The 24,346-nt window shown below is 38.9% G+C and overlaps 2 protein-coding genes across 2 annotated transcripts; one reads left to right on the plus strand and one right to left on the minus strand.

Moving 5' to 3' along the window:
- Positions 1-1,094: 1,094 nt before the first annotated feature.
- LOC110053383 (uncharacterized protein C05D11.1-like) lies at positions 1,095-17,671 on the minus strand. The gene is made up of 22 exons (XM_089274585.1): positions 17,494-17,671; positions 16,980-17,062; positions 16,442-16,600; positions 15,957-16,112; positions 15,029-15,082; positions 14,203-14,325; positions 13,076-13,708; positions 12,440-12,583; positions 11,842-12,036; positions 11,322-11,424; positions 9,962-10,092; positions 9,159-9,277; positions 8,910-8,971; positions 8,096-8,181; positions 7,235-7,389; positions 5,900-6,080; positions 5,327-5,376; positions 4,830-4,923; positions 4,367-4,483; positions 4,138-4,181; positions 3,373-3,525; positions 1,095-2,856 (listed from the first exon to the last, which is right to left on the minus strand). The coding sequence occupies exons 1-22, from the start codon at positions 17,633-17,635 to the stop codon at positions 2,796-2,798; spliced, it is 3,045 nt and encodes a 1,014-aa protein (XP_089130711.1). The 5' UTR covers positions 17,636-17,671; the 3' UTR covers positions 1,095-2,795.
- A 5-nt stretch (positions 17,672-17,676) lies between these two features.
- On the plus strand, positions 17,677-21,399 carry LOC110053396 (proteasome subunit beta type-7-like). The gene is made up of 11 exons (XM_020759617.2): positions 17,677-17,806; positions 17,880-17,961; positions 18,360-18,398; positions 18,608-18,666; positions 18,798-18,891; positions 19,162-19,208; positions 19,620-19,735; positions 19,908-19,966; positions 20,059-20,118; positions 20,436-20,562; positions 21,110-21,399. Exons 1-11 carry the CDS (start codon positions 17,703-17,705, stop codon positions 21,193-21,195), a joined length of 873 nt encoding a protein of 290 aa, XP_020615276.1. The 5' UTR covers positions 17,677-17,702; the 3' UTR covers positions 21,196-21,399.
- Positions 21,400-24,346: the final 2,947 nt, after the last annotated feature.

Genomic DNA, 24,346 nt, shown 5'->3' on the forward strand with positions numbered 1-24,346 from the left:
ATTGCCGAAATACTCAATTTAGCTCCTAAAGTCCCTAAAGCACGAGTAGAATTCTTAATGTCCTCAAAAACACTGTCAAGATCTGTTAAGCCCAGTGACGCATTATTTTTAACTATAAAAACATTCCATGTAACTGATCAAGTGCCCGTTTTCTCGCAAAGCTTTCGGATATGAAAATTAATCAATACAGAATATCTATTTAAACAATAGCCTCGATTTGGCGCGAAAATCTGTTCCGAGAAGCGAACAGTTTTTCCGAGAGCTACCGAAGTTTTCCGAGAGCTTAGCTCGAGGAAAACTGTGAGCTTTGAGGAAAAGATAATGTCCAAGGACAAATATCCGACCATATTTCGCTTCAAGTGAAGGCTATTGTGTTTATTAACCTTCGAATATTTTTTGCAACACGCGCGGTTTTGAAAATTGGAGAATATCACACGGATATTCCCCAGTTTTAGCTGGGCCATATTCAGTCACGTGACGCGTTAAGACCAATTGCACACGAGCGAAAATATTTGGTGGATTATACAAAAAAGGTATTCTGATTTTGGGAAACCATTTCTCGTAGATAAGATGAATGTTAATTTAGTCTTTTTTAGTGTTAGTCATCGCCGGAGAACCAATGTCCGTCCTTCGGGTAAGTCCATTGACATTCCCGCTTTTCTCCAAGCTATTATTCATTCATCCTCGGAGACCAGGGGCTGCTAGTCGGGACGATGCGATGTTTTCGGGCGAGCAATATTTTCGGGCGAAAGTTTGCTTCAAGGGCAGACAAGCTCTTGAAGTAAACTTTCGCCCGAAAACATCGCATCGTCCCGACTAGCAGCCCCTGGGTCTCCGAGGATGTTCATATTCATTTGTTAGCTTTTCGTTTTGTTTTGTTCGTCTTCCAATTTTGACCGTTTAGCCGGTAATACTGATGGCAATTCTGTCAAAGCTGCGAGAAAACTCATCAATGACGCCTTGACGGTTTGAATTTGCTGAAATACTGACATCGCAAATGTATTCCAGAGTCATCTGATGTTTCTGTATCAGATAACTCTTCTTTTGACCGCACACGGAACAGCGTGTTAGAATCCTTCTTACATTTAGGACAATTTTTCGTTCGTAATTTGCGTTTATTGTGCTGTAGTTGTGTTCATGTAAGCACTATTCTAGATTTGACGTAGAGACCTTACGCTACTTGTACGGCGGTATGAGTTTTAAAAAGAACTAAGGAAGACAGAGTTCTTTGACTTATTGCCGTGGCTTTTGAAATTTCTGTTTAGTCTAATTTGTGTTGAGAAAGAATGAGACACGATACAGTATCCTTATGGGTTTATGCAGATAGTCGCAGTAGAGTACCAGCTGATACTTGCAGTATATAAAAGACAAAGGTTAATCCGAGTACATGTAATTGCATTGAGCCTGTTAGCGTTACATACGACAAAATGCAAGAAACTTAATTTCTGTTCTGATTTCTGTTGTTGAATAGTATACGGTCGAACCTAACCTTACGGACTCTTCCACAGTGACGGACAGTTCTGTCCATTTTGTTACGAACCCAATAAAGACGTTATTTTAAAAAAGTTCACTTTGTACCGGACTGTACTTAGAATTTACATTGTGCTAGATTTGTAAACTCTTGTACTAGGTAGATATATTGATTCAATTGAGGCCTTGAGCTACTGCATTTTAATTCCAAGCTTTCGCCGTTCTACGGCATCATCAGGGAATGAAAGAAAATATTCAATATTTCGTGATATAAAAGTGGTGTAGGTGACGCCAATGATAAGGACAATGAGTGTAAATATCCCGAAATGCTACTGAAGGACAACTTCAAACGTTTCTTGTACTAGGTTTGCCGTTGCATTGTTGGCAGGTTTTGGCGCGGGAGTCCTTTGTTTCGGCGGCGGCACCGTGCGCGCTAGAGGCTCAAGCCGGCAAGGAATTTTCGCGTGCGGGGAGAGCGCGACATCCACCGTCACTCATTATACAAGTATTCTCATGGGTCTCCAATATTGGACTGATGTGCCTCCATCAACCAATCCGAAATGTCTGTTCACTGGCGAACGGGAAATTCAACAAGGAAACTCAAGAATTAGAGCAGGAGGGATCTCAACTTGACTACCTACCACTCCGCCGCTGAAACAAAGCAGTCCGTGGGCTAAATCCCGCCAGTTACGCAGGTTTAATTTGTTTAGGTTTTAGGAGTTTAAGGAACTTTTCCAGGTATAAGTATCTGGTTTCAGTAAGTTAATATCAACGTCCAGCATCTCATACATTTGTATCTTGTTTCTAGTTTGAACAATGTCGATTTGGTATGGTATTTCTACTCAAGAATCATCAATTAGTCTCGGTTTGGTCTACAAACCAAGACTAGACATGAAATATCACTCGGGAAAAAAAAATAACAACAGTGGACCCCCCGCCCCTTCTCACTCATTAATACGGCTACCTCGATACTACTGCCACTTTATTCTGGCCCAAAATAAAGCTCAGTCAGTCATTTTATTATTTAAAGAACCCCTTGAATACGGTTACCCCGTTAATACGGCCAGATTTTTGTGGCCTGTTGAGGACCGGATTAACTGGGTTCCACTGTACTAGGATCTGCGCTTCAAGTTCAGATATTTCGTGCGGTGCTTGTGGGATAATTGCGAAATGTCCAGTGGTGCTTGCGAACGGTGCTTTCTGCGCCACACGACAGATACATTCTTTTTCGTTTTCAATCTTCACCAGACAAACCAGTGAGTGTTACGTGCGTTCTGTGATCCGTGCGTGTCAAGTGCGTGCATGTAATTGGGAAGAACAGTTCTCTAAGTAGTCCAAGTGAACTCCTCTTCCAAAGATTTGACCACACTAAGTGGCTTGTTGATACTGAAAATAGAAATTAAAAACAAAAAAAAAATAAAATAAAATGATATAATTCTACCTCCAAAAGGTCTCTCCAAGTTAAAACACATTCCGGCACTAAGCATTCAAAGTTAAGATCTTTCACAGAGTACGTGTATCTCATCACGATGGCACAAACCGTCCGCGATCCATCTTTAAGCGATTGAAAAACGCCCATATAACACCGACGGCCGAACTAACGAGGTAAATTCCCAGCCGGCTGTGCTGTTATTATTTGATCTTTTATGTTAATAGCTCTAAAAATGACCGGCGTATAAGAAACAACCGTACATTTACGAGGCAACAGGCGAGGCAACACCAAAGTTAAAAAAATTCCTCATATGTGAACTTTACTTTTTAGAAAGATTTCCCGGACTTATTTCTGCAAATTTTTCCTCTCGCTCGGGATCATTATCAGCGAGATTAAAGAGGACTGTTTGTTGTGTAAATATCTGATGACCTCGTCTCTGTTTAGCAATGCCTTTAGGCATTTCTACCCACCTGCTAAATTCGTCTTTTATCTCGTCCACTTTGGACGGATGACAACAGATGGCACAGGAGGACTGCGCCGGATCAAACAACGGCGCAACGTACGTTTTCGCCACTCTGATCAGGTCAGACAAAGAGACTTGAGAAATCTTGCTCAACAAAGTTCTGCGAGATGATAAAAACAACAGTTATCAACGTAATGTTTACAGTCAAGCTACAAAAAGAAATAGAATGGTACAGGGTTTGTATCCTGCAGCCGGGAAAAGGTCAAGGTGTCATACAGTGGAAACAGACTCCTTACCACAAAGTAGAAACCGGTCGTAAAGAAAAGTCCTGGCCAAAACGAAATGTTAAGCCATGGCCAAACGGACTCGCAAGTGGGCGCAAGCAGCTGCAAAGCGGAATTGCGTAGAGACTTCCTCGCTAGTACACGCAAGTTGCCAAAAAACCCATTTTAATTCAGACATATCCTGTATGTGTATTTCATTGGCCAATAACAGGCTAATGGACGCCTCTCAACTTGCGTTGACTTGGGCTGGGTGGCCAAGCGGCGAAAAACTTGCGTCGACTTGCGCGCAAATTTGATCTCGACCAAAGAAGTGAGCGCAAGTCATCGTAAGTCAACGCACAGCCTGGCCAAACAGATACGTCTTCTTGAGAGTTCGTTTGGCTAGGGCTTTACAGCACGCTTTTCCAATCACTTCAAGCTTCTCAAGCGCAATTTATGTACGTAACGAATTTCCACGGAGCAAAAAAGCTGTTACGTGAAATACACACCTGTTATAGTCAGGACCTACGTCTCTAAATTGGGACATCAAACTCTGAAATGAAAACAAAAGCAGTTTATACACGATTTTGGCGGCTGTCAAGGTATTTGCTCTTTCAAGTAAAAAAAATCAAATAAACAAACAGACACACTGACAAAGAAAAATTGCATTAACTCTTTACAAGTGGAAAGTCAAAGTAATTAAAATAATAAACAATAAATAGAACTTTCACCGTTTACCTGGGATGCTGCGGAGGACACGCTTTTTTCTCGCTCAATAATTTCAAATATCACACTGCTGATGGCAGATTCCAAATCACCAGCATCAAACGCCATTGCACCTGACAGATAACCATCCTGAAAATAACACACACACCCATTATTACGTTTGTCGCTGAGATCACGAGAGCTACGCGCCTTCCTTCTCATTTTATTGCAGTGAAATAATTCGGACACGCTCCTTCTTCAAAAGCCTGGTGGTTTGAAGTATTATTTAAGTTCCTATTTCCATATTTTTAGTTCACTAAGATAAAAGTCCATTTCTTTACCTCGTGTGGGTAATACAGTATTTGTAGCTAAAGGGTAAGCTTATCAAACCATACAAGGGCTTAGTTCAGAGGTTTTAAAAGAATCCTTTTTGCATTCTAGTTCGCTGAGGGCGATTATTAACTGATACATTGTAACCATACTTCTTTACACTTACAACAATCTCCTGAGTTTTCTTGTAAGCCTTCACCAAATGAGTTGACTTGATGAGATATAGGTAAAGAAGTCCATTCTCTGGATAAGCCCGCATTCTACGAACAGTTTCAAAGAAAACCGGTTTTAAACCGGCAGGGTTTAACGGGGTCTTAAATTTCACCAGACCACACCACGATAAAACTACATAGCTGGTCGTGTCATGAAGAAAACACGTGTAACGGTTGCAAGGCGCGGGAAAACGCGCTTGCAATTGGCAAGCGCGGAAAAAAGTCAGGATAAGCTAGCCAATCACAACAGTTGCAATGAATCATTCAGAACTCGAAACCAAAACTTGCAGCCCGGCAGTGCTAGGAGCGGGAAATCACATGTACGGGAAAACACACTTGGTTTCGGTTGTGCTGTGTAAGTACGATTTCAATTCCAAGTGAGAAGAGCCTCACCCTGTTTCCGCTTACTTTAAATTCACTAAGTAAGTTTTTTTCTACGCAGGATACATACCCGTAGCCATAGGACAGTCCCAGACCTCTTACTTGACGCCATATTGGGCCCTGGAAGACAATGTAAGACAAGACAAATTGATTTTAAGAGAATCTAATGCAAAAAGCGGGGAAAATGTCAACTTGTCCAGGGAAAAAAAAACTGCAACTTCTAAACAACATCTTCAGGCGAGAGGTTCAGTTTGAGGGTATCCCCACTTCGTCGGATTTTTTTCTGTAAGTTCTTTAGGGTTTTTGCGGGTACTGTTTAAGTTATCGGTTCATAATGCCTTTTTTAATATCTTCTGGGAAAGTATTAAAATACGACCGTGGTACTGATAGCAACACCAGGAGGATATCTCACAGAAGAGTATTTTTCGGGAATAAGATTTTGTTAGAACTGTTATTTTCCGAAATGATGGAAAACTCGAGACGAGTCCATGTTTATGTGTTAAGGCCATTTTACACTGACACATCAATTGACTACTCTACTGATAAGGTTGACCCTGAAGCTTCCCCCCCCCCCACCCCCCACCTTCCCCCGCCAGCACTGGTCGTGAATGGGTGAACAACCGGGAGACCCTGGACAACTCACCTCCAGTGTGGTAAGACATTCCAAGAACACCATTATGGGAGCGAGGTCAGGATGATCAAAACTGTCGATACACCGAGTAGTTTGGAAGAGAAACGACGATTCCACCGAACCAACTCCGACGATCTTGCCATGGAAAGGATTCTTAGACAGAAAAGCGCTGGATTTTTTGACAGATGGGATGCTGCAACAGAGTTTTCAAAGTGAATGGTGAACCTCTTGCAGAAGCGAAGTAGTGTTAATGGGTCAGTGTCCCAGCTAATGATTTAACGACAAATCTAGTCACCAAGTATACAAATAAACTGGATAAAAAGATTCTACAGAGCAAACTTCCGGGAGGGTGGGGGGGGGGGGGGGCGCTGCCATATATGGGCTATATAGGTAAGTGCCGCTGTGAAGGGTATGGTTTTCAAGCAGTTTACTCTAGGATAAGTTATATAAATCAGAGTGTTTGGGTCTAGAATAGGGTATCATTTTTCCCAAAACTGACTGGTTGGTTGAAGATTTTATCTAGATAAAGGAAACCAGGAATTGCCTCTCAAAAATATACAAAAATCAAATCGGCAAGTTTAAATTTACGCAAATCAGCCGCAATAGTGTCGATAGATGGGGGATTTGGGGAGTTTGCTCTAGTATAGGGTAGCAAAATTCAGCTGAACTAGCTCTGGTATAGGCTAAGGGTTCCAGGGTCCTAACGGCACATCCCCACCCAGAAATTCCTAAAGTACACCCCCCCCCCCCCCCCCACCGGAGCAAACTAGAACAAGTCTTTTGAGGAAGTACAGGATTACAAGGATGGAAGTGGACTGCAGTTTACCAAACATGATTTTGTGACAGGATGTTAAAAACTTTATAATTCCTAGTCTGGTAAAATTTTGTCATTTTCATTTGTCACACATGTTTTTCTTTTTGGTCGATATTTCTTTTCTTTCATCAGTCATGGCGTTTCTTCCTCTCTGCTGCGATATAATAGAGCAAATTTAAACTTAGTCACGAATATTGTGTCAAGTTTATTGAACAATTGGTCGGTAATCATTTCCACTCATGGAGTAGTGAGGCAAACACAACAACTCTGGTCTGGCTGCAACGGCGTATCGAGTGTACGGATGTTCAGGAGAGATAATCGCCTTCACATTATAGCAATACACAAGATCAGATACTTAAAAGAAAGCTCGTATTTTTTTATTAGGGTTCGCAGCTCGAACAAATTAGCAGCAATGCTACTCTGTAAATTCGACAGCGTAATTTACTTTCAAAACCAATCCAGGAGATATATAGTGGAACTGTCATCATTTTATGCTGGCATAATAAAGTCTACTAATATAAATGAAGCCATACTTGGTGGGGATTGCAGCTGAAGTGTTGGGTAAAAGCTGTGTTTTCCACAGAGCATGCGGATTAGCTGGCAGTCTATTGACATCCGCCGCCACGTGCACACGCAAGTTTGAAGGCTGCGTCAATACTGAACGAAGCTTCTCGACTTTATCTATAACCTGAGAAAGAAACCAAAAGATGAGTGAGCAAAGCAATAGAAAGGCAACATTTGTGCATTGTTATTTTCAGCGGCAAAGGGATTTTTAGGGTTTTAACTATATATAGCCATTTCATTTTCTACAGGGAGGTTGCGCACTATAAATTTCTGACTATCGTATGCGAAGTTGGGTGTTAATGTATCACACCATTTCAATGCAGGGATAAACTGGGTGCACTTTGAACACTGCATACATACTGTATATAAAATATTTTTTTCGAGCCATCATTTTCTGACCTTGATACGTTACAGATACAGTCGAACCCCTATTAAGCGGTCACCCTCGGGGAAATGGGAAGTGGCCACTTAAAAGGGGTTGGCCGCTTAATAGAGGTTGGTGTACCATCGGGTTAATTTCTTAGTGAACAAGGAATCACTTCAAGACAATCATGATAAACATGTTTTGAATGTTTTTATCACTCGTCACCTTCTATTTCGCACTCTTATCTGCCATCGCCTTTTCCAATTAAAAGTTTTTAAATTTTGGGTGGCCGTTTAATAGGGGTAAAGACAATAGAAAAACCCTCATCGGGACGACCAAAAGGTGGCCGGTTAATAGCGGTTTTATTTGCAGTATTTTACTGACAATAATTTCGGGACTTTGATAACTGGCCGCTTAATAAGGGGTGGCCGCTTGATAGAGGTTCAACCGTAACCCGTTTACAAACCTTAGATGGGTCATTTTCCAGATCGGTCATCAACTGGTTTAGAAAACTGTACTGTCGCACCATATTAGCTGAAAACATATTGCTCTCTGAAAAACAAAACCACGCACAAAATATCAAGTAAACTAATGAAAACGAGCGCAAATGTATGATGCTTACAGAGGTTGCTTTATGGAAAAGACAAATCGTTTAATCGTTTCATTTTAAGAGCCCGTCCACACTGAAAACGGTACATGTGTACATTGTATTCGACGCGACTTCACCAGAAATTTGGTTTCCAAATCATGACCGTTCACATCAAAAGCGGACACTTTTCGAAAGTATAACTGAAAACGCAACCTTACTGTTTTGCCGTAAAACATCTAAGACTTGGGGAGAAAGGGGACTTTTTCAAACGCTAACTTAGGAATATTAATTTTTTGTGGTTAGCATCCCCGGCGTGTAACGTATGCGTAACTTGGACCGAAATATTTTGCTGCGTCTTGTTTTCGACTAACTACTGACTTTTGAAAATGCTGCTTCTAAATGCATACGCACAGTAACATACCAATCCTGTATCATACTCTTTGTGATTAGCTACCACACAGTGGACATGGCCATAACCAGAGCTCTCAATAGGTTTTACTTACACATGTATGGTTAAGATAAGTAGTGATTTCTAGATGAAACCGCTAACTTGACAACGAAATATAAATGGTATTGCCTATCTATAGGAAATGTCATAGTTTTTATAAAGAGGAAAATGCTAGAATGACAGTGGTACGAACAAGGCAAGAACGAATGCCTTATTTGCTTCATTCAAAGAGGAATATTTCACCTTTAGTAAAAGCGATGTCTCTGATGAGCGTTTTAGTCACAGTTCTTCCCTCACGCTTCATACTGTTCACAAATCAAATAAGAATATAATTGATAAGATAAACAACTAACACTAAACTCAACACAATAGTTTGCCACGGACATGCGCGAGAATAAAACAAAATAAATACGGTCGAACCTCCACTAACGGCCACTTTCCCCTATCTCCAAGGCGGGCGTTGTAGAGAGGTTCATTTAATTCTATTCTCACCTCGCAACATCGTTCATCATCTTTTTGCCGACAATCTCCAGCCTTTCTTTGGTGAATTGAGTCTTGTACAGCAGTTCATGAAGCCAGCAGATTCCCTTCTCATACTTCTCGACTTCAAGCTTTGAAATGTAGAAAAACAGGAGTGTTAAACATTTTCAAAAATTCGTTTCATTTCTTGGCCAAGTACTTGAGGGGAGCACATCATGCGATTTTAGAGTTTGAAACGGCAACAAAATTAAAGTTGAAAGTAAAGGTCAAAGTTTGTTTACGTTGTAGAAATCAGTTGTTGTTAGATTTCAAAGCAACCTCGATTCAAACGCAAAGTAGGAACTCCACTTTGCGTTTACCCATATATCATGTGACAAGATTATATATCACATTTATCATATAAAGGGTGTTGTTGTTGTTGATGGTGGTGGTGGGGGTGGTGGTGGTGGTGGTGGCGGTGGTGGTGGTGGTGGTGGTGGTGGTGGTGGTGGTGGTGGCGGTGGCGGCGGCGGCGGCGGTGGTGGTGACGATGATGACGATGTAGCTACGAGTGAATCAAGTGTTTTCATCAAAACGTTTCTGTGGTATTTACAAGAGAGCAGACCGTAGAAAAATATACCATTGAAACTTCACGGGCGAATTAGAATGAAAAATCAGTGTCACTTGGCCGCGAAAGATCACTTTTTTCAACTCGCGATCAATGCGCTCGCGAGTAGGATGTTTTTCAATCTTTTGGTTCACGTCACTGATTACCGCAACACCACAAGAAGGTATCGAAAGATCTAGTCTGTATACAAGTTTTATGAAAGGCCAACCTTGAGTGAAACACAGGCCAGTTGCGGAAATTCTTCTGGCATAAATCTTCTTCCCCGGAGTCCAAGACAAGACGCCTGATCAAGAGTGTCAGCTGCCAATTCTGCTACCACTTGTTCATACGGAATAAGACCTGCAATTCACATACAGGTATCCTTAAATTCTACCAAACTGAACATTTCTACAAAAGTTTTATGTACACTAAAAGTGCTTACATAGCGAGCCGAATTTCAAGAAGTGTTGGGAAAGTACCATAATGGATTGCACGTTGATTACGGAAGGCATTGATTTACCGATCATTTTACTCCAGATTTCCCGGTTATAAAGGCGATTTCCGACCCCCACCACTCGCCCCAAGGTCCCTCGGTTGTTTCTTTGCCTCTGAGTACTATATATTAAACGACGAATCTTCAAAGGCTCTTTAAACTTAAAGAAGGACAACTGATGTTTAACTTAAAATCTCAGGTGAAATATTGTGTTTTACTGTTATTTGTTGTCCGTCAGGCCTCAATTCGGGAGTCGCTGGCGCCCTTGTTGTTTCTCACGGAAAGAAAAAAACACAACGGGAAAAGCTTTTGAACACCGGTAAACTCCGAATGCTTCGGAGTACGAAGTATTTCTAATGAATCTTCGAATTGACTTAAAGTACACTGATTGCTGTAATTTAAAATTGAAAGCGACATTATATGTTTATGTTCTGTCAACTCAGTGAATCCTAGCACGCCTGCCTGTCGCTGGCGCCGCTTGTTGAAACTACAACGGAAAAAATACTTTTACTGGAAAGCGAGAAAGCGGTAAGTCGGTTTAAGGAAACTGGTCGATTCTACGGGAAACGTTTGATGACCAGAAGCAAGAAGGCGAAAAACTAAACTGTATCGCAGTGCAGTCCAGTACGGTAAATGTTACTCGGTAAATGTTTTGTTTTCATTTCACGCACTTTTAATATTTCGTTCTCACTACCCGCACTTAATGAGTTCCAGTTGAGCGACTGCGAGTAATTTTACATGCAATATCACATCTACTGCATGTATTTACACGCATTTTCATGTATTTGCGTGTAAGGTGCGTGGACAGTGCGTGTAATATGCGTGTAGTACACGCGCTTTACGCGCGTGTAATGCTGCAATCCCTTTGACCGGTACTGTAGGTGTACGAGGGGCAGTTACACACTGGCTAGCCTGAAATGTCAGTCATGTCCTGCCCTCAGCCTAATCTCCCGGCCATTAAGCTGAGGGCGGGGGATGACTGACATTTCAGGCTTCACATTGGCTACAAATACAAGGAATCTGTTTGCGATCTATTTGGGATCTATCCACAAAGCGCTACAGGTTACTAAGGGTTACTATGTACACCTCGCCATACCTCCGTCTCTCAATATAGGAGACTCAAACAGCACTTCAAGGTACAAGCTCAGATAAGGCTTGAGTTCTTCTGGTACAGCCGCTGTGTCCAGTATAACAGACAGCTACAAAGAAACATAGGATGCAACCAACTACAGTTGAACATTTGCTAATGGAGGGCTCCCATTGAGCAGAAACGTGTCTTAAGCACACACTTGTTTGGGTGTCCCTCCAAACCATACACTGTTTTCTTACATGTAAATCACAGCTTTTCAAAAGTGTATCACATCTCTGTATTTGAACCAAAAACACTGACATTTGGTTAACTTACCAACTCTTAGATGCTCTGTATAAAAATCAACTGTACTAAATTATGTCAATTTTCCCTAACTCAAAATAAAATTATCTGACTTTTTCCTGACCTTGAACATTTTGTTTATTTTTCTCTGACCATATCCTGACTTTTGGCAACCCTTTAAAGTTGCTTGAAGTTACTCTTAATTGCATTGTGTACTCGGAATTGCACACCAACGTTAACTTACTTTCGCAAACAATGTTGATACATGGTCTAGCTGGAATGAGTACGGTATCTCTGCCACAGGAAACTTTTCTGCTTCAGGTTCAGTATGGCTGCAGCCATCTTGCCGCCTGTTACTGAACATCTTGATTGGATGAAAACTGATACTGGAGGTTGATGGCACAGGGAGACTGGTGACTATCTCTGGTGGTGGAGCTACCTGATCATTACAACATTGGTAAAATGTTAATTAACAAAGACCTTTTTTTCACATCAGAATTAAAAAACACAGAAATTGGGTTTGTAGCCAAGGATATTAGATCAGTGGCTGTCAGATTAGAACTGTCTAAAAGCCCATGACTCTTACAATAAACTATTTTACAGATGTCTGCTTGGTGACCTGGCCTTTGAATGGCAACAAAGCTGCAGGTGACCTTGTTTTCATACAGACCTCACTGCTTTTGTTGTGTAAATCAAGTTGGTTTTATGCTAACTAGTTGGCATTTAAATGAGAAAAACATAGAGGTCTGTATCAAAGCAAGGTCGCCTCCAGCCTCGCTTGCAGTTACAGGCCAGGTAACCAAGCACTTAACTGTAAAATAGCCTATTAATTTAATAATCACCTCATTATCTTCTGTTGCCTTTTCCAGTCGCTGCCGTTTGCAATTTAATCCCTCTTCGCCTAGCAATTCTCGCTGTTCTGCTACTCGCTTCTTTTCAGTTTCTGACATCTCTGTCATCAGATTTGCACTTGGTTCCCCTGTGATCTATGACAACCAAGTCATTTTAATTAACAGTTATCAATCACATCTTGTATTCATGAAGCCATTATTTAAAACACATTTATGAAGAACGCATTAATTTTCTGGCAAGTGACAGAATGAACATGCCATAATTATTACATGTATACATATTTATGGCCCTGAGAAACACATGTAGGTATTCCTAGTTATTTACAATGTTATGGGTTTTACTTGCAAAAATGCACAATTATTGTAAGTGGTCTCACGGGAAACTAATATTTTGTAAAATCAATATTTAAATACAGACAATATCTTTTTCAGTTTAAATATACGTACCCGTAAACAAGAAAGACAGAAAAACATCACTATGTGAACTATCAACAAGTCAATCCAGAATTTAATTATCTCACAGTTTACAGCAAGCAGCTAAAAAAAAGAACATGCAATCAAAAGAAACTTTGATAATTTCTTTCTGATCACATGTTCTTTTTTGAAAATTTTATTTTTATCACTAACCACAACACTTGGCGTTGAAATGAAGTACTTCTTCAGAAAAGCCAGCCAGTAGTTCACTGGCTCATGTCGAAGCTTTTCCAGATCTTGAATCGTGCTCAGTCTTGCTTGAAGATCCTCTGGCTTGGCCGAGTACAAGAAGTCGCCCACTATAGCATCGGCAAAGGTGTCATGCGGATAATTTTCAAATCTGTTTTTTGAATCTAGGATTTTACGATGAATTACTACACCAAGGCGATTCATATCAATGGCTTCTTTACCATTAGCCAGGTTTCCCAAAACCTCCTTTACTTTTTCCTTTGCTGCAGAAAGCTTTTCAAAGGGAACATTTTCAGCTTTGATGAGGAGAGCACTTTCTAGGAATTCCATGACGTCGCAGGAAATGTCACTGCAAAATGGATCTGGAATTTCCACCAGTTCACGCTGTAGAGGAGCTATAGATGTGTCTGTAAGGTAGTCTAGTATGACAGATAGGGTGGAAATACTGTAATGATCCCTACAAGAGGGTCCTCGGAAGCCCATCAGGATGGATCCAGATTCTTCATCTTCAGTTGGGAATTTGATAACTTTGTCAACAGCATTAGTGAGTGGTGGAACAGTAGTTTGCCATGGTCTTTCATAAGAAGGTAGTCTTTTCTACATGTTAGATCAAAATACAAGATTTGTACAGAATTTATAATTATATTACAATTAATTATTAATAATGATACCTGTTTTCTATTTAAACACTCAGACACATAAATTGTAATTGATGTTTGCACCGATCTGAGGTATTTCTTTGTGATTGTTTTAGCTGATCTAAATTTAGTTTAAAAAAAACCTTAGTTAAAAAGTGCACGATGTAAAAAAGGATAAGAAAACATAGTTATAGAATAATATAACATGACATAAATTCAAAGAATAATAAAGAAACACAGACAGAACAAGTACAAAAAAAGGCAAACAGCCACCTGTAAGTTTAATATGTTTTTTATTAAAGCCAAAGTAAGACACATTTATTTTTCAGCCAAGTAAACTGCTAATACATCCTTTGACCCCAGGTTAGATAGTCACTTAAAAATACATTCACTGAAGACCCCTGAGCTGAACAAGTAATTAAAAATAACACTGAATTGAAACAGTTTGCTTGCCTTGGAAAGAATTTTATCCTCAAAGGGCTTCACAGTTTCAAACACTTGCTTGGGATCAATCTGTCCGGTAATGATCACACAGAGGTTTTCTGGTCGATAAAACTGTTGATGGTAGTTGCACACCTAGAGAATATTGCACAATACACATGTCAGTCAATAACTTCTGATTGGTCAATCTACAAGGGGTGCAAATGGTGTGTTTTATAGAACAATTTTCACTTAGTTCTGAAGGTTCAAATTTATTACAAGTAATTTGCATCTGTTTTGGCGTTGCATTAATATGCTATACGATTTGCTTAATAAAAAACTTGTGTCACTCTGTCATCCTAGTAGAAGTAAAACAAAACCCAATTATGGCCTGTTCTCACATGTTTTCCCACAATTTGCATCAGCTACATGTACCTGAATTTGCACTGTTGAGCTTTGATCAATACATGAAGGTTTGCTAGATTGTCTGTGTCTTTCATGAATGCCAGAGTGACTAGACAAGTTTAATTTTGGTTTTATGATACTCAATTGAAAACCACTCTATTTTAGTTCTTTCAATGATACAAAACAAGAAAAAAACCTGAAGCCAATAGCTGGGATTTACTTACATGTACAGGCTATCAATACCTTTATTGTCAGTGGATGTCTCAGGGTAAAAAGACAAAAAGTAGTTTGAGTTTTTTTTTAACATGAGTTCCTGTCGGCAACTGCATTGAAATGAACTTTCCATGTTTCACTAAGCACTAATGTTTAGGTTGCCATCAAAGGAAATAAAAACAAAGTTTAATTAGATACCTCAGGTACATTTGTATCACAATATTTTGTATGAATGCCATACCTTAGTGTGACTGCAAGTTGAACGTAAATTTTCCATGATTCCTCCAGTCTCAGACTTTGGGAAAAGTCAGAAAAAAGGATTCAGCTATGTTATAGAATGTGACAAACTTGTAACAACTCTGCAACTTAATTGTTTTGTACAAATCAAGCATACTGTGCCACTTGCTTAATATGAAGTTGCAGATTTTATTTACATAAACATTTTGTGTCACTACATGTCTGACAAATTTATGCCTGGTACCAGGCATAAATTTGTTAGACATGTACAATGTATATACCCATGGTGAAGCTGTACACCATGTTAATCAACATGTTTTTATACTACAGTACATGTACTTTACCTGCAATGCAGGCTTTTAGCCAGATGGGTGTCCAGGCATTCTGTGGACACCCACTTTTTAAAGAAAATTGCTTAATAATCCTTTTTTTTCACATGTTGTCTTATAGATAATTTATGAACTACTGGTCATTTAGAGTAGACCCTTTAGCACATTTTTGATGCCCACTTTTCAAATCCTTGCTGAAAGCCTGATGCAGAGTGTAGTTGTTTCATTCTCCTTGTGAAGTTCATTTTGGTTAAGAATCTACATTTTCATCCTAAAATAATGTTCACTATAAACATGTATTTGACACAGCAATTTTAACAAAGCTTAGAGTTGTTTATTATTATAAGTAGTTTGCATGTTGAGCACCTGCATGGTTCATGTTGTCACAAAATTTTGAAGTGGGTGGCTTGATTGTTGGGGGATATACTGTAGCACAGTTTTGTCATCATGTCTTACTAAAGAATCAGAGGAATAGCCCAGGAGATATCAGCAGAGATCGCAGTCGGCAAGTTTTGACAACCCTGCCCTACTTGTACATGTACGTATCTCAACTAATAAGGTAACCACATCCATGCTGTAAACATACAGATCAAACTCAGTTACCTTATAACCACAGTGTCCAGGGTACATTTCTCGAGTGAAGTTCAAATATGTTCTACTCCTCTCCATGTTCTCCCTTCCTTGCATCTCACAGTAAACCACACCTGCATCTTCACCCTCTCCATTCACATGGTGAACCTCTGTTATGTATGCTGATTCCTACAAAAGAAGATGAACATGGCAAAAAAACAGTTGTGCACACCATTTCCAGCTGACCTTAGAAAAAGGAAGTAAGTCTCTGTTAACATGCTTAATTCTTCCCAAGTGAGAAGAAAATTAGTTCTGCAGACATCTGTATACAGCAAACCTATATGAATATATTTTGGTAGTACAGGTAACATGTAGAGCTGATCATCAGTGTACTGGATCTCCAGGTTAAATCTCCAAAATCTTACGGGGAAACTCCTAGACATCAGTTTAATGATGCCACATTATATTTAACGGTCTATCATGAAGATAAATCTACCAGAACAACTTAAAATCCCTACCGTTATAGTTGGATACAGCACATGATCCAGGTAGATTGGCAGAAGGTTTAGGAAACCCTCACTACCTGCTGTTTCCATGGTGTAAGCTGTGTGGTCTGTTGCTGTCCATGCGTTGGTTCCTTGAGCCAAGCATCTGTTGGCTAGTAAGTCTAGGAGACCCTGAATAGCATTAAAATACCACATTGAACACATTCATTGTGGTTCATTAGTTATGTTCAAGTCGGTTTCCAGCATTATTCAGTGCATACTCATATAGATCTGCTACAATTCTTTTCATTTGATGCCATGACAATGCTATCAAACAAATAGCCACATGTTATAATGCCATTTTTGTTTCCATAGCCACATCTTGTTAAAATTTTTAGTACCCAAATCATACATGTATGTTATCATAATTATGTTATTTAAAACAATGGATTCATGCTTTTGGCTGCAAGATGTTATGCACCTGGGAAATCTGGGGGCACTTGAGAAGCTAGTAAGAACTGTGTATTTAAAGATGTGCAGAAATGACTTGAAAATTATTTGCATATTTCACCTTGTAAGGATAATTTTCGCTTCCCATGAATACCAGGTGTTCCAGAGTGTGTGGCAAGCCATCATCGTCGTGAGCCTCAGTAGCTAAGTGCGCAACAGATTATAATTAGAAAACAGCCTAAAGAAAATTAAATCTATATGCGCGCTGATTGGCAACAAAATCGTGTTAAGTTTCTATAACTCGATAGCAACACAGAAAAGTTGTTGTTGTCACGTTGTTTGTTATTTTTCGGGGGCTGTTAACTAAAATATGACAAGAAAAGGAAGATAGAAAAAAAAGATTAGCAAACTCGAAAAAAGTGTGGAAACACTCGCCTGTCGGCTCGAGCTCCTATAGCATTTCTCATTATCCCAAACTTGCACTCGCGTTTCTATGACTCGACAGAAACATGGTAAATATTGTTGCCTGTTTCTCAATTAAAATAGCTTCTTAACATCACCTGTCCTTCAAAATTTCCGCAGAAAGTTTTAGATCGATTTGTAACACTTGACAAATGATGCTGTTTAGCACTTACCGAGACAAAGAAAACCATTTACCAGCGGGCCAGGAACTTTAGCAAAACAAAAGTTGATTCCTGTTCGTTTGGAACGGTATTTTTCGACGGGAATAGAGTCCAGAACTTGGAAAGAAGACAAACATTCGAAGTGTTCCGCCATCTTGACAACGGAGAGAGGCTGGGTCAGAGAGAGTCTTCCGGATGTCAGCGGTGTTTACTGTCAGCACATGCACACTAAGGATGACTCCACAAAATTTTTCAACATGGCGGCTATTGGTGGCACCGTGGCTCAAGAACATTGCGGTGGATTTTCGTTTGAAAACTGTAAAAGGTAAAGGTAGCAGACAATTCTTATGTTCCTGTAATGACGTTTCATTGATGGAAAGTTTTTGATCGTTCTGTAGAAATGCCATCCTGGAGAAAATGGGCGCTAAGTTGCCCACAGCAAGGAAGACCGGCACAACGATTGCGGGAATTGTATTCAAGGTTAGATTTTACCGTTGTGAAACGTTTCCTTTAGAGGAGTAGAATACCGTATCTTTTTATATATATATATTTGCCGTATAGGAAAATTTATTGTGACTGGAAAATCGGAGCCACCGTGCTTGTCGTACACCAAACTCAAAACTGCGATCTTTGTATAGCCTAGTGCCTCGTGCGATTTTGCTTTAACCGCTTACCTGTCAAGTTGTGATCAAGGATTGAGGGTGTTTAGAAATTTCGTTGAAAAGTCAGGCTGAGTTACTTATTGTGTCGTTTTCTCTCCTATGGGCAAAGTTGCTTGTTATATAATATTACAGGAGCCATACTATTAATTGACGGGAGGGTGGGGGGGGAGGGGTGGGGTGATGAAAACTGTTTAATTGATTGTTATTGTTTTCTAGGATGGCGTTATATTAGGAGCTGATACAAGAGCAACTGAGGTTAGTTGGTTACCAATCTATGTACTGTAGCTAATGGAGGCTTGACATCACTGGTAACAAGCACTGAAGAATATTTATCAGCTATTTTAAATCCAGCTCAAACTCTACTGTACTCAAACTCTAGTATCTTCTATGAGTGTTGATTATGATAAGTGCTACATGTACATGTACATGTTTGTTTATATAATTTGTTTTTTGTTACTTGGTAGGATACCATTGTTGCTGATAAAAACTGCTCCAAGATACATTACATTGCTCCCAATATTTAGTAAGTATTTTCAACTTCTCTGTTATCTTTCAGTGTTGTTCATTATTTCTCCTGTCAGTGTGATACACATTTCATGATTATATAGATTATATGCAAATTGTGTGCATGGAAAATAATTATCTATATTTCAGTTGCTGTGGGGCTGGTACTGCTGCTGACACAGAGTATGTCACAAATCTCATCTCTTCCCATATTCAGTTGCACAGCTTATCAACTGGACGTCAGGTAAATACAGTACGTGATTCAATTCTTCAAAAAGCAATTTGTACAATTTAAATGGGTTGTTTAGTGATATGTACAACATTACCTTGTCACAGTGACATACTGTACAGTGTACTTATTCAAGGATTAAACTTAATTTTGAAAAGAAAAATTGTCTTGATTGGTCTTGCAAAAATAAGTGAGAATATTGAGCTTATGAAAGATAGCTAATAGTTCTAGTGTGTTCCTTGTAGCAGTGTTAAGGACTGATAAGTTAATGTTGATATTTTTCAGGCCAGAATTGTGACTGCATTACGCATGTTGAAACAATTATTGTTCAGGTATTGTATGCTATAAAATTGTGCCTTTTAGCTTTATGTAATCATTCTTGTAGGGTTGTCATATGCAGATGGATGCCAGCAAGAATCACCATCTTCTTAATGACCTTGGTCAGCTACAAATGTATACATGTAGCTTAACCCCACTTTCTCAAACTCTCAGTGGAAACAATAAATAGTTTGAAATAGCCGATATTAAACGACTGAAGAATAAATCCTATAGAAATGGTTTTGAGTTCAAAATAATGAGGAAATGGAAATAAGCAAGTTTGAATTAGTGGGGACCAGCTGTGCCTGTACTCTAACGAGCTATTTTTCTGATGCTGTAGTAAAAGTTGGCAAAATCAGCCGACTACTAATGGTCTGGTTAAAACATTTTTAATCACATGTACCTGTTTTATTTCCAATCTATAGATATCAAGGATACATCAGTGCTGCACTTGTCCTGGGGGGTGTTGACTTGAATGGTCCAACACTGCATACAGTCTATCCACACGGCAGTACAGACAAGCTGCCTTATGTCACAATGGGTAAGTACTGGTAGATACACACTGCACTTGAAAGACATACAGCCGGGCAGCGAAAACTGTGGTTTGAAAGGTGGTTGGTCACCTAAAGTGAATTAAACTGAATGGTCATATTACATATATATAGATGCACAAAGTTCGCATATACCGGTAACACGCTTTTGTTCAATTTTAGGTTCTGGTTCTTTGGCTGCCATGTCAGTGTTTGAGTCAAGATATAAGCCTGACATGGAGGTAAAATCTCTTTATACACATGTTGTTATGGTGTGCATGGTGCATTTATAAGTTGTACAATGTTCTAATAACAATTGATGCTCTTATTCTAGCTCGAGGATGCTAAAAAACTGGTACGAGATGCAATTGCTGCAGGAATATTTAATGATTTGGTAAGTGCACATACTGTGTGCAGTGTTTTTCAATTTCATGTTATTAGTTCTTTGTTACTGTACACTGATGCTGGTTATTTGGAATAAGATTGTACAATCCTTTTTGTCTGGATGCATCAAAAACTAGCACAGTGATAGATGCATCTAACTTGTACACTTTGCTTCATGTAAGCCTAGTAAGCAACGATTCTCACTTCCAAATCAGCCAAACTCCACTAAGTTATAAAGGAGCCTGTCTTGACAAGTCAAAGTGGGAAATGTGTACCTCATGCTTTATGGAAATTAAAGTGATTGCTGTTCCTTTGGTTGTTCAATAGGGCTCTGGAAGTAATGTTGATCTTTGTGTGATTACTAAAGAAGGAAGACAATACCTCAGGCCGTATGATGTGGCAAATGAGAAGGGGGTGAGACAGGGAAAGTATTCCTACAAGAGAGGTGCAACAGGTGGGTTCAATGCAAATGCCAAAGTTTGTAAAAGTAAGAAATTTTTTTACAAATATACTTGAAAATGAAGCTTTACCACAGTAAAGTACTACTCAGCAGCTTTAATTTGGATCATGACACACTTGTAAGGGTTTCATTCAAACTTAGTTTAAAGTTACATTTATTTCCCTTCATTTGAATGATCACAAACTAGGATTTTATGTTACAGGGGGCATAATAAAGCTGTACAATAAATTGATGATAGAATATGTGGCACTATGCAGTTGCTTTCATCTAAATATTCACACACCAGAGTTTTCTCTGCAGACTTGATAGTAAGAACCATCTTTTCCATCGCAGTCAAGTCGTAACAAGCAGTACCACACAAAGGTACTGCTTGATGGCTTTGATTTGACTGTTTGAACTACTGTTTCCTGTATTTTTTCCCTTGTACAACGTAGAAATTTTAATATCAAAAGTTACGTATAAAATAAAACTTATAGGTTTCAGGATTGAAGGCGGTACCAACAACAAAGTGGTGTAATAAAATTGTTTCATTTCTCCACAGCTGTTCTGACAAAAGAGGTTAAACCCATTGTGATGGAAGTAACAGAGACAAGAGTAACACAGCCAGGAGAAGCCATGGAGATGTGATCTCACCTCTTACAGTGTCCCTTTTCTTTGAAATCTAATCTTATTTGTAGCTACAACTGTTATGCTAGGTTGTCTTGTACAACAGTCTCTCTCCTCAAACTGCTTTGTGTAACAACCAAGATTAGGAAAGTGTTTGTTTTCAGAGCGGGTGTAGTATGTAACATGTTCATATAAAAAATGAAATAAAATGTGCGTCAAGCAGAACGTCTTGCATTTTTCAGCAATATTTTGGTTTCTTTTTTGCATTTTAAGTGTTCTGCCAAAGAGAAATGAACTATTAATGGTCGAAACATTTAGCTGTTTGAACCCAAAACTACTAGAGACAAATTCGTGTTTGTTTCTTTCTTTCTTTCTTTCAATAATAATAGTATTTGCAGCATCTTTTAGAGAAAACGTTTACAACTTTTTCAAGATCCTAAGAGTTCCCTAGAGTTCAACAATTAGAGGTGCCTGAGATTGAGGTCTCAAGAAAAGATTTCACCCAGTTCACAGACAGTTCAATATCGCTAGCTCTTAGTCAAAGAAGAGAGTGAAAGCAAACAATTTGGACGTTGCAAGGATCGGGCTAGAAAACTTTGAGCAGGGTCAGATTGTACACATGACAAAAGCTCGATAGGCCCTTTGCAGCTAGGGTCATATAACCAAAATGTTCTTTAAAATATTATACATTATGGGCTATAATGTAAACAATGCCAGAAGTGGATAGAGCATATCAAGAATACCAAAATGGCCAAGTTGAGGCCCCTGGCATTAAAGAGTAAGTTTATATGTCAGTTTGCAATTGAATTTTTGGAAAATTTAGAGGATATCTGTGGAAAATGTTGCGGGAGAGCACAGTCTTGCTCTTCAGCAACTTTTTCCATACAAATCATCTTAGCTTTTTAAAAAATAAACTGTCATAAAATCTCATTCTCTAATGCCAGGGCCTCAATCTTGGCCATTTTGATATTTGCAACCGGCTTTTTCCATTTCTTGCATTCCTAAAGTTGCAGCCCATAATTTTATGAAAAGTAGGTCATGTGGTGGCTTTGCTGCAAAGGGCCTATTCGATGTGCGCTTTCCAAAATAGTGGATGAGAGTGCAAGAGTTTCAGGTTTTCAGTTTACTTTGGGTTGAAGATGTGCACTAAAATTACATCATGTACAAACCACACTCCATTCTCAGATGTGGAAATCTTTTATTCGTTGCATTCTAAATGAGCTATACCCACACTAAATTGTAAATGACAGTCGAAATTGTGTCTCCTTAGTAGATACACTATTCAATTTGTCACTGCCTGCAGCAAAGAAAAGTTAAGTTACCAAAAAAAAAACGTTTGTACACAACTATAAATATTAATTACGTTATAATTTGTGATACCCAAAAGTTCAAGAACTTTCGAAGTTTCTGGAGATTCTGAAAATTGTTCAACTTTACAAAATACAAAGCATTCAACCAAAAATTCTAGAAAGAAGGATGATCTCTTTCCGAAAAATGCGGAAAATGCTGTACCATTCCTCAGTAGACTTAATTATTTTAATCTTTTTTTCCACATCAATGTCCACTCATCTCTAAAAGAAAAACATAATGAAAACTAATACAATTATTAATAATCCATCTGCCTTATTTCCTTACCAACTTAAATGCTGCAACGCTGAAAGCAAGCATTACACTGTTGGGAAATGAAACAGGAAATTCCTCCAATTCAATTACTTCAAGACATAACATCAGATTTAGCTGATTTATGTACACTCTTATTAATAGTTACTGCAACCAATTAGGTAAGATCTGAAGTTTCCAGTATATTACTTTCACCTTTCTCTCAAACTTCTTAATAATTCATCAAGTTTAAACAAAAGAAATCACGACCATGACAGTGTTTCAGGGCTAGAAAAAAAACTTGAATTCCAGCTTGCCGTCAGGACAAGTAGCCCTCAAATTTTGCTTGCCCTGGAGAAGTCTTAGTTTGCTCTTTTAATGTTTTCATTGGTGGACAAGTTGCCTGAGCTCTTGCCCATCTGACAGGTGAGAATGAAAAGTTACCTGCCCGGAACGAAAATCTACTTGTCCCCGACGAGACAACACTTTTTTGAGCCCTGTGTTTGGATATCTGATCTTAATTAGCAGTGGTTTTTAGCAGTGGTTTTCATTTTTCATGATTTTATTTCTCTGTTTTCTCCTTCATTTTGGTTTTAAGTCAGAAGAAATATCTAACATGAGAGACAGTGTTTGACCACATTTCCAAACACCTCAATAGTTCTTCAAAACTACTTTGCTATGCATCCTATTTTCGACTCCTTCCTTGGTGTTTGGAAATGTGGTCAAACAGCCATTCCTGTTTGATATATTAATTCCAAATATAAAACCCTAAGTCACCAAAGGTGTTTTTCATCACGCTTACTACAATCTTTTTCTCTTTTCCTCATTTACCTTTGTACTACAATGTAAATGCCCTGAGTTCTTTTACACTGTAAGTTGTAGTTTCTGATCTCTAACGTCTCTCACCTTGCCTTCACAATTCCGCAAAATTAAATTAGTCAGTCTATTTTACTCGCAATATCTTTTGACTTAAAATAATGGATTTCTCTCGAGGAGTGAACATAACCTTTAATGGTTTTAGAATTCCTCTGGTAAGAAAACCATTTTCTTCTAAATATGAATTCAATAAAACTAACCAAATCTAAAGGAACTCTACAAAATCAAGAAAATGAGACTCTTACTTACAAGAGGAATTTTGGCAATGAGGTGTAATGTACCAATGCAGTCTGAAGTGAGCAAAGCTAAAGAACGAAGGCCATACTATTTAAGGCTACTTTTGGCAGCCTATTTTTGCCCATTTTCGTTCAATGCAAACCCCAAACTTGAGACCAAAATTAAATACTCACTATACAATAAAACAACAGTTACAAAACAAAGAGGATTTTGGACTATTCTTGACGTCATTTTTTTTACAAAAACCTACTTTTGACTTTTAAATTGAAGCTCAACAGAAGCTAAGTAACCTAATATAAGCTCCTTTGCACACTCCTGAACATTACAAACTTGTACAGCTTCGACCATCTGTTAATTTCTGTTGTCTTCACCTTAAGTTTCAATTGACCCTTTTACTCTATTATTTGGCAAGTCTAAAGGAATAAAAATGGGTTCTTAACCTATGTGTAGATGTACCCAC

The sequence above is a fragment of the Orbicella faveolata genome, unplaced genomic scaffold, assembly GCF_042242905.1.
Source record: "Orbicella faveolata isolate gen_17 unplaced genomic scaffold, um_ofav_v1 contig_36, whole genome shotgun sequence".
Classification (NCBI taxonomy): domain Eukaryota; kingdom Metazoa; phylum Cnidaria; class Anthozoa; order Scleractinia; family Merulinidae; genus Orbicella; species Orbicella faveolata.

Excerpts from the sequence above, each read along its gene's own strand:
- LOC110053383 (XM_089274585.1), bottom strand. The coding sequence starts at position 17,635 with ATGGCGGAACACTTCGAATGTTTGTCTTCTTTCCAAGTTCTGGACTCT. Across the intron at positions 11,425-11,841 it reads TATCAACATTGTTTGCGAAA|CTGTCTGTTATACTGGACAC; the intron begins GTAAGTTAACGT and ends GTTTCTTTGTAG. Across the intron at positions 4,924-5,326 it reads GGACTGTCCTATGGCTACGG|AATGCGGGCTTATCCAGAGA; the intron begins GTATGTATCCTG and ends AACTGTTCGTAG.
- LOC110053396 (XM_020759617.2), top strand. The coding sequence starts at position 17,703 with ATGCACACTAAGGATGACTCCACAAAATTTTTCAACATGGCGGCTATT. Across the intron at positions 17,807-17,879 it reads TCGTTTGAAAACTGTAAAAG|AAATGCCATCCTGGAGAAAA; the intron begins GTAAAGGTAGCA and ends ATCGTTCTGTAG. Across the intron at positions 18,667-18,797 it reads TACATTGCTCCCAATATTTA|TTGCTGTGGGGCTGGTACTG; the intron begins GTAAGTATTTTC and ends TCTATATTTCAG.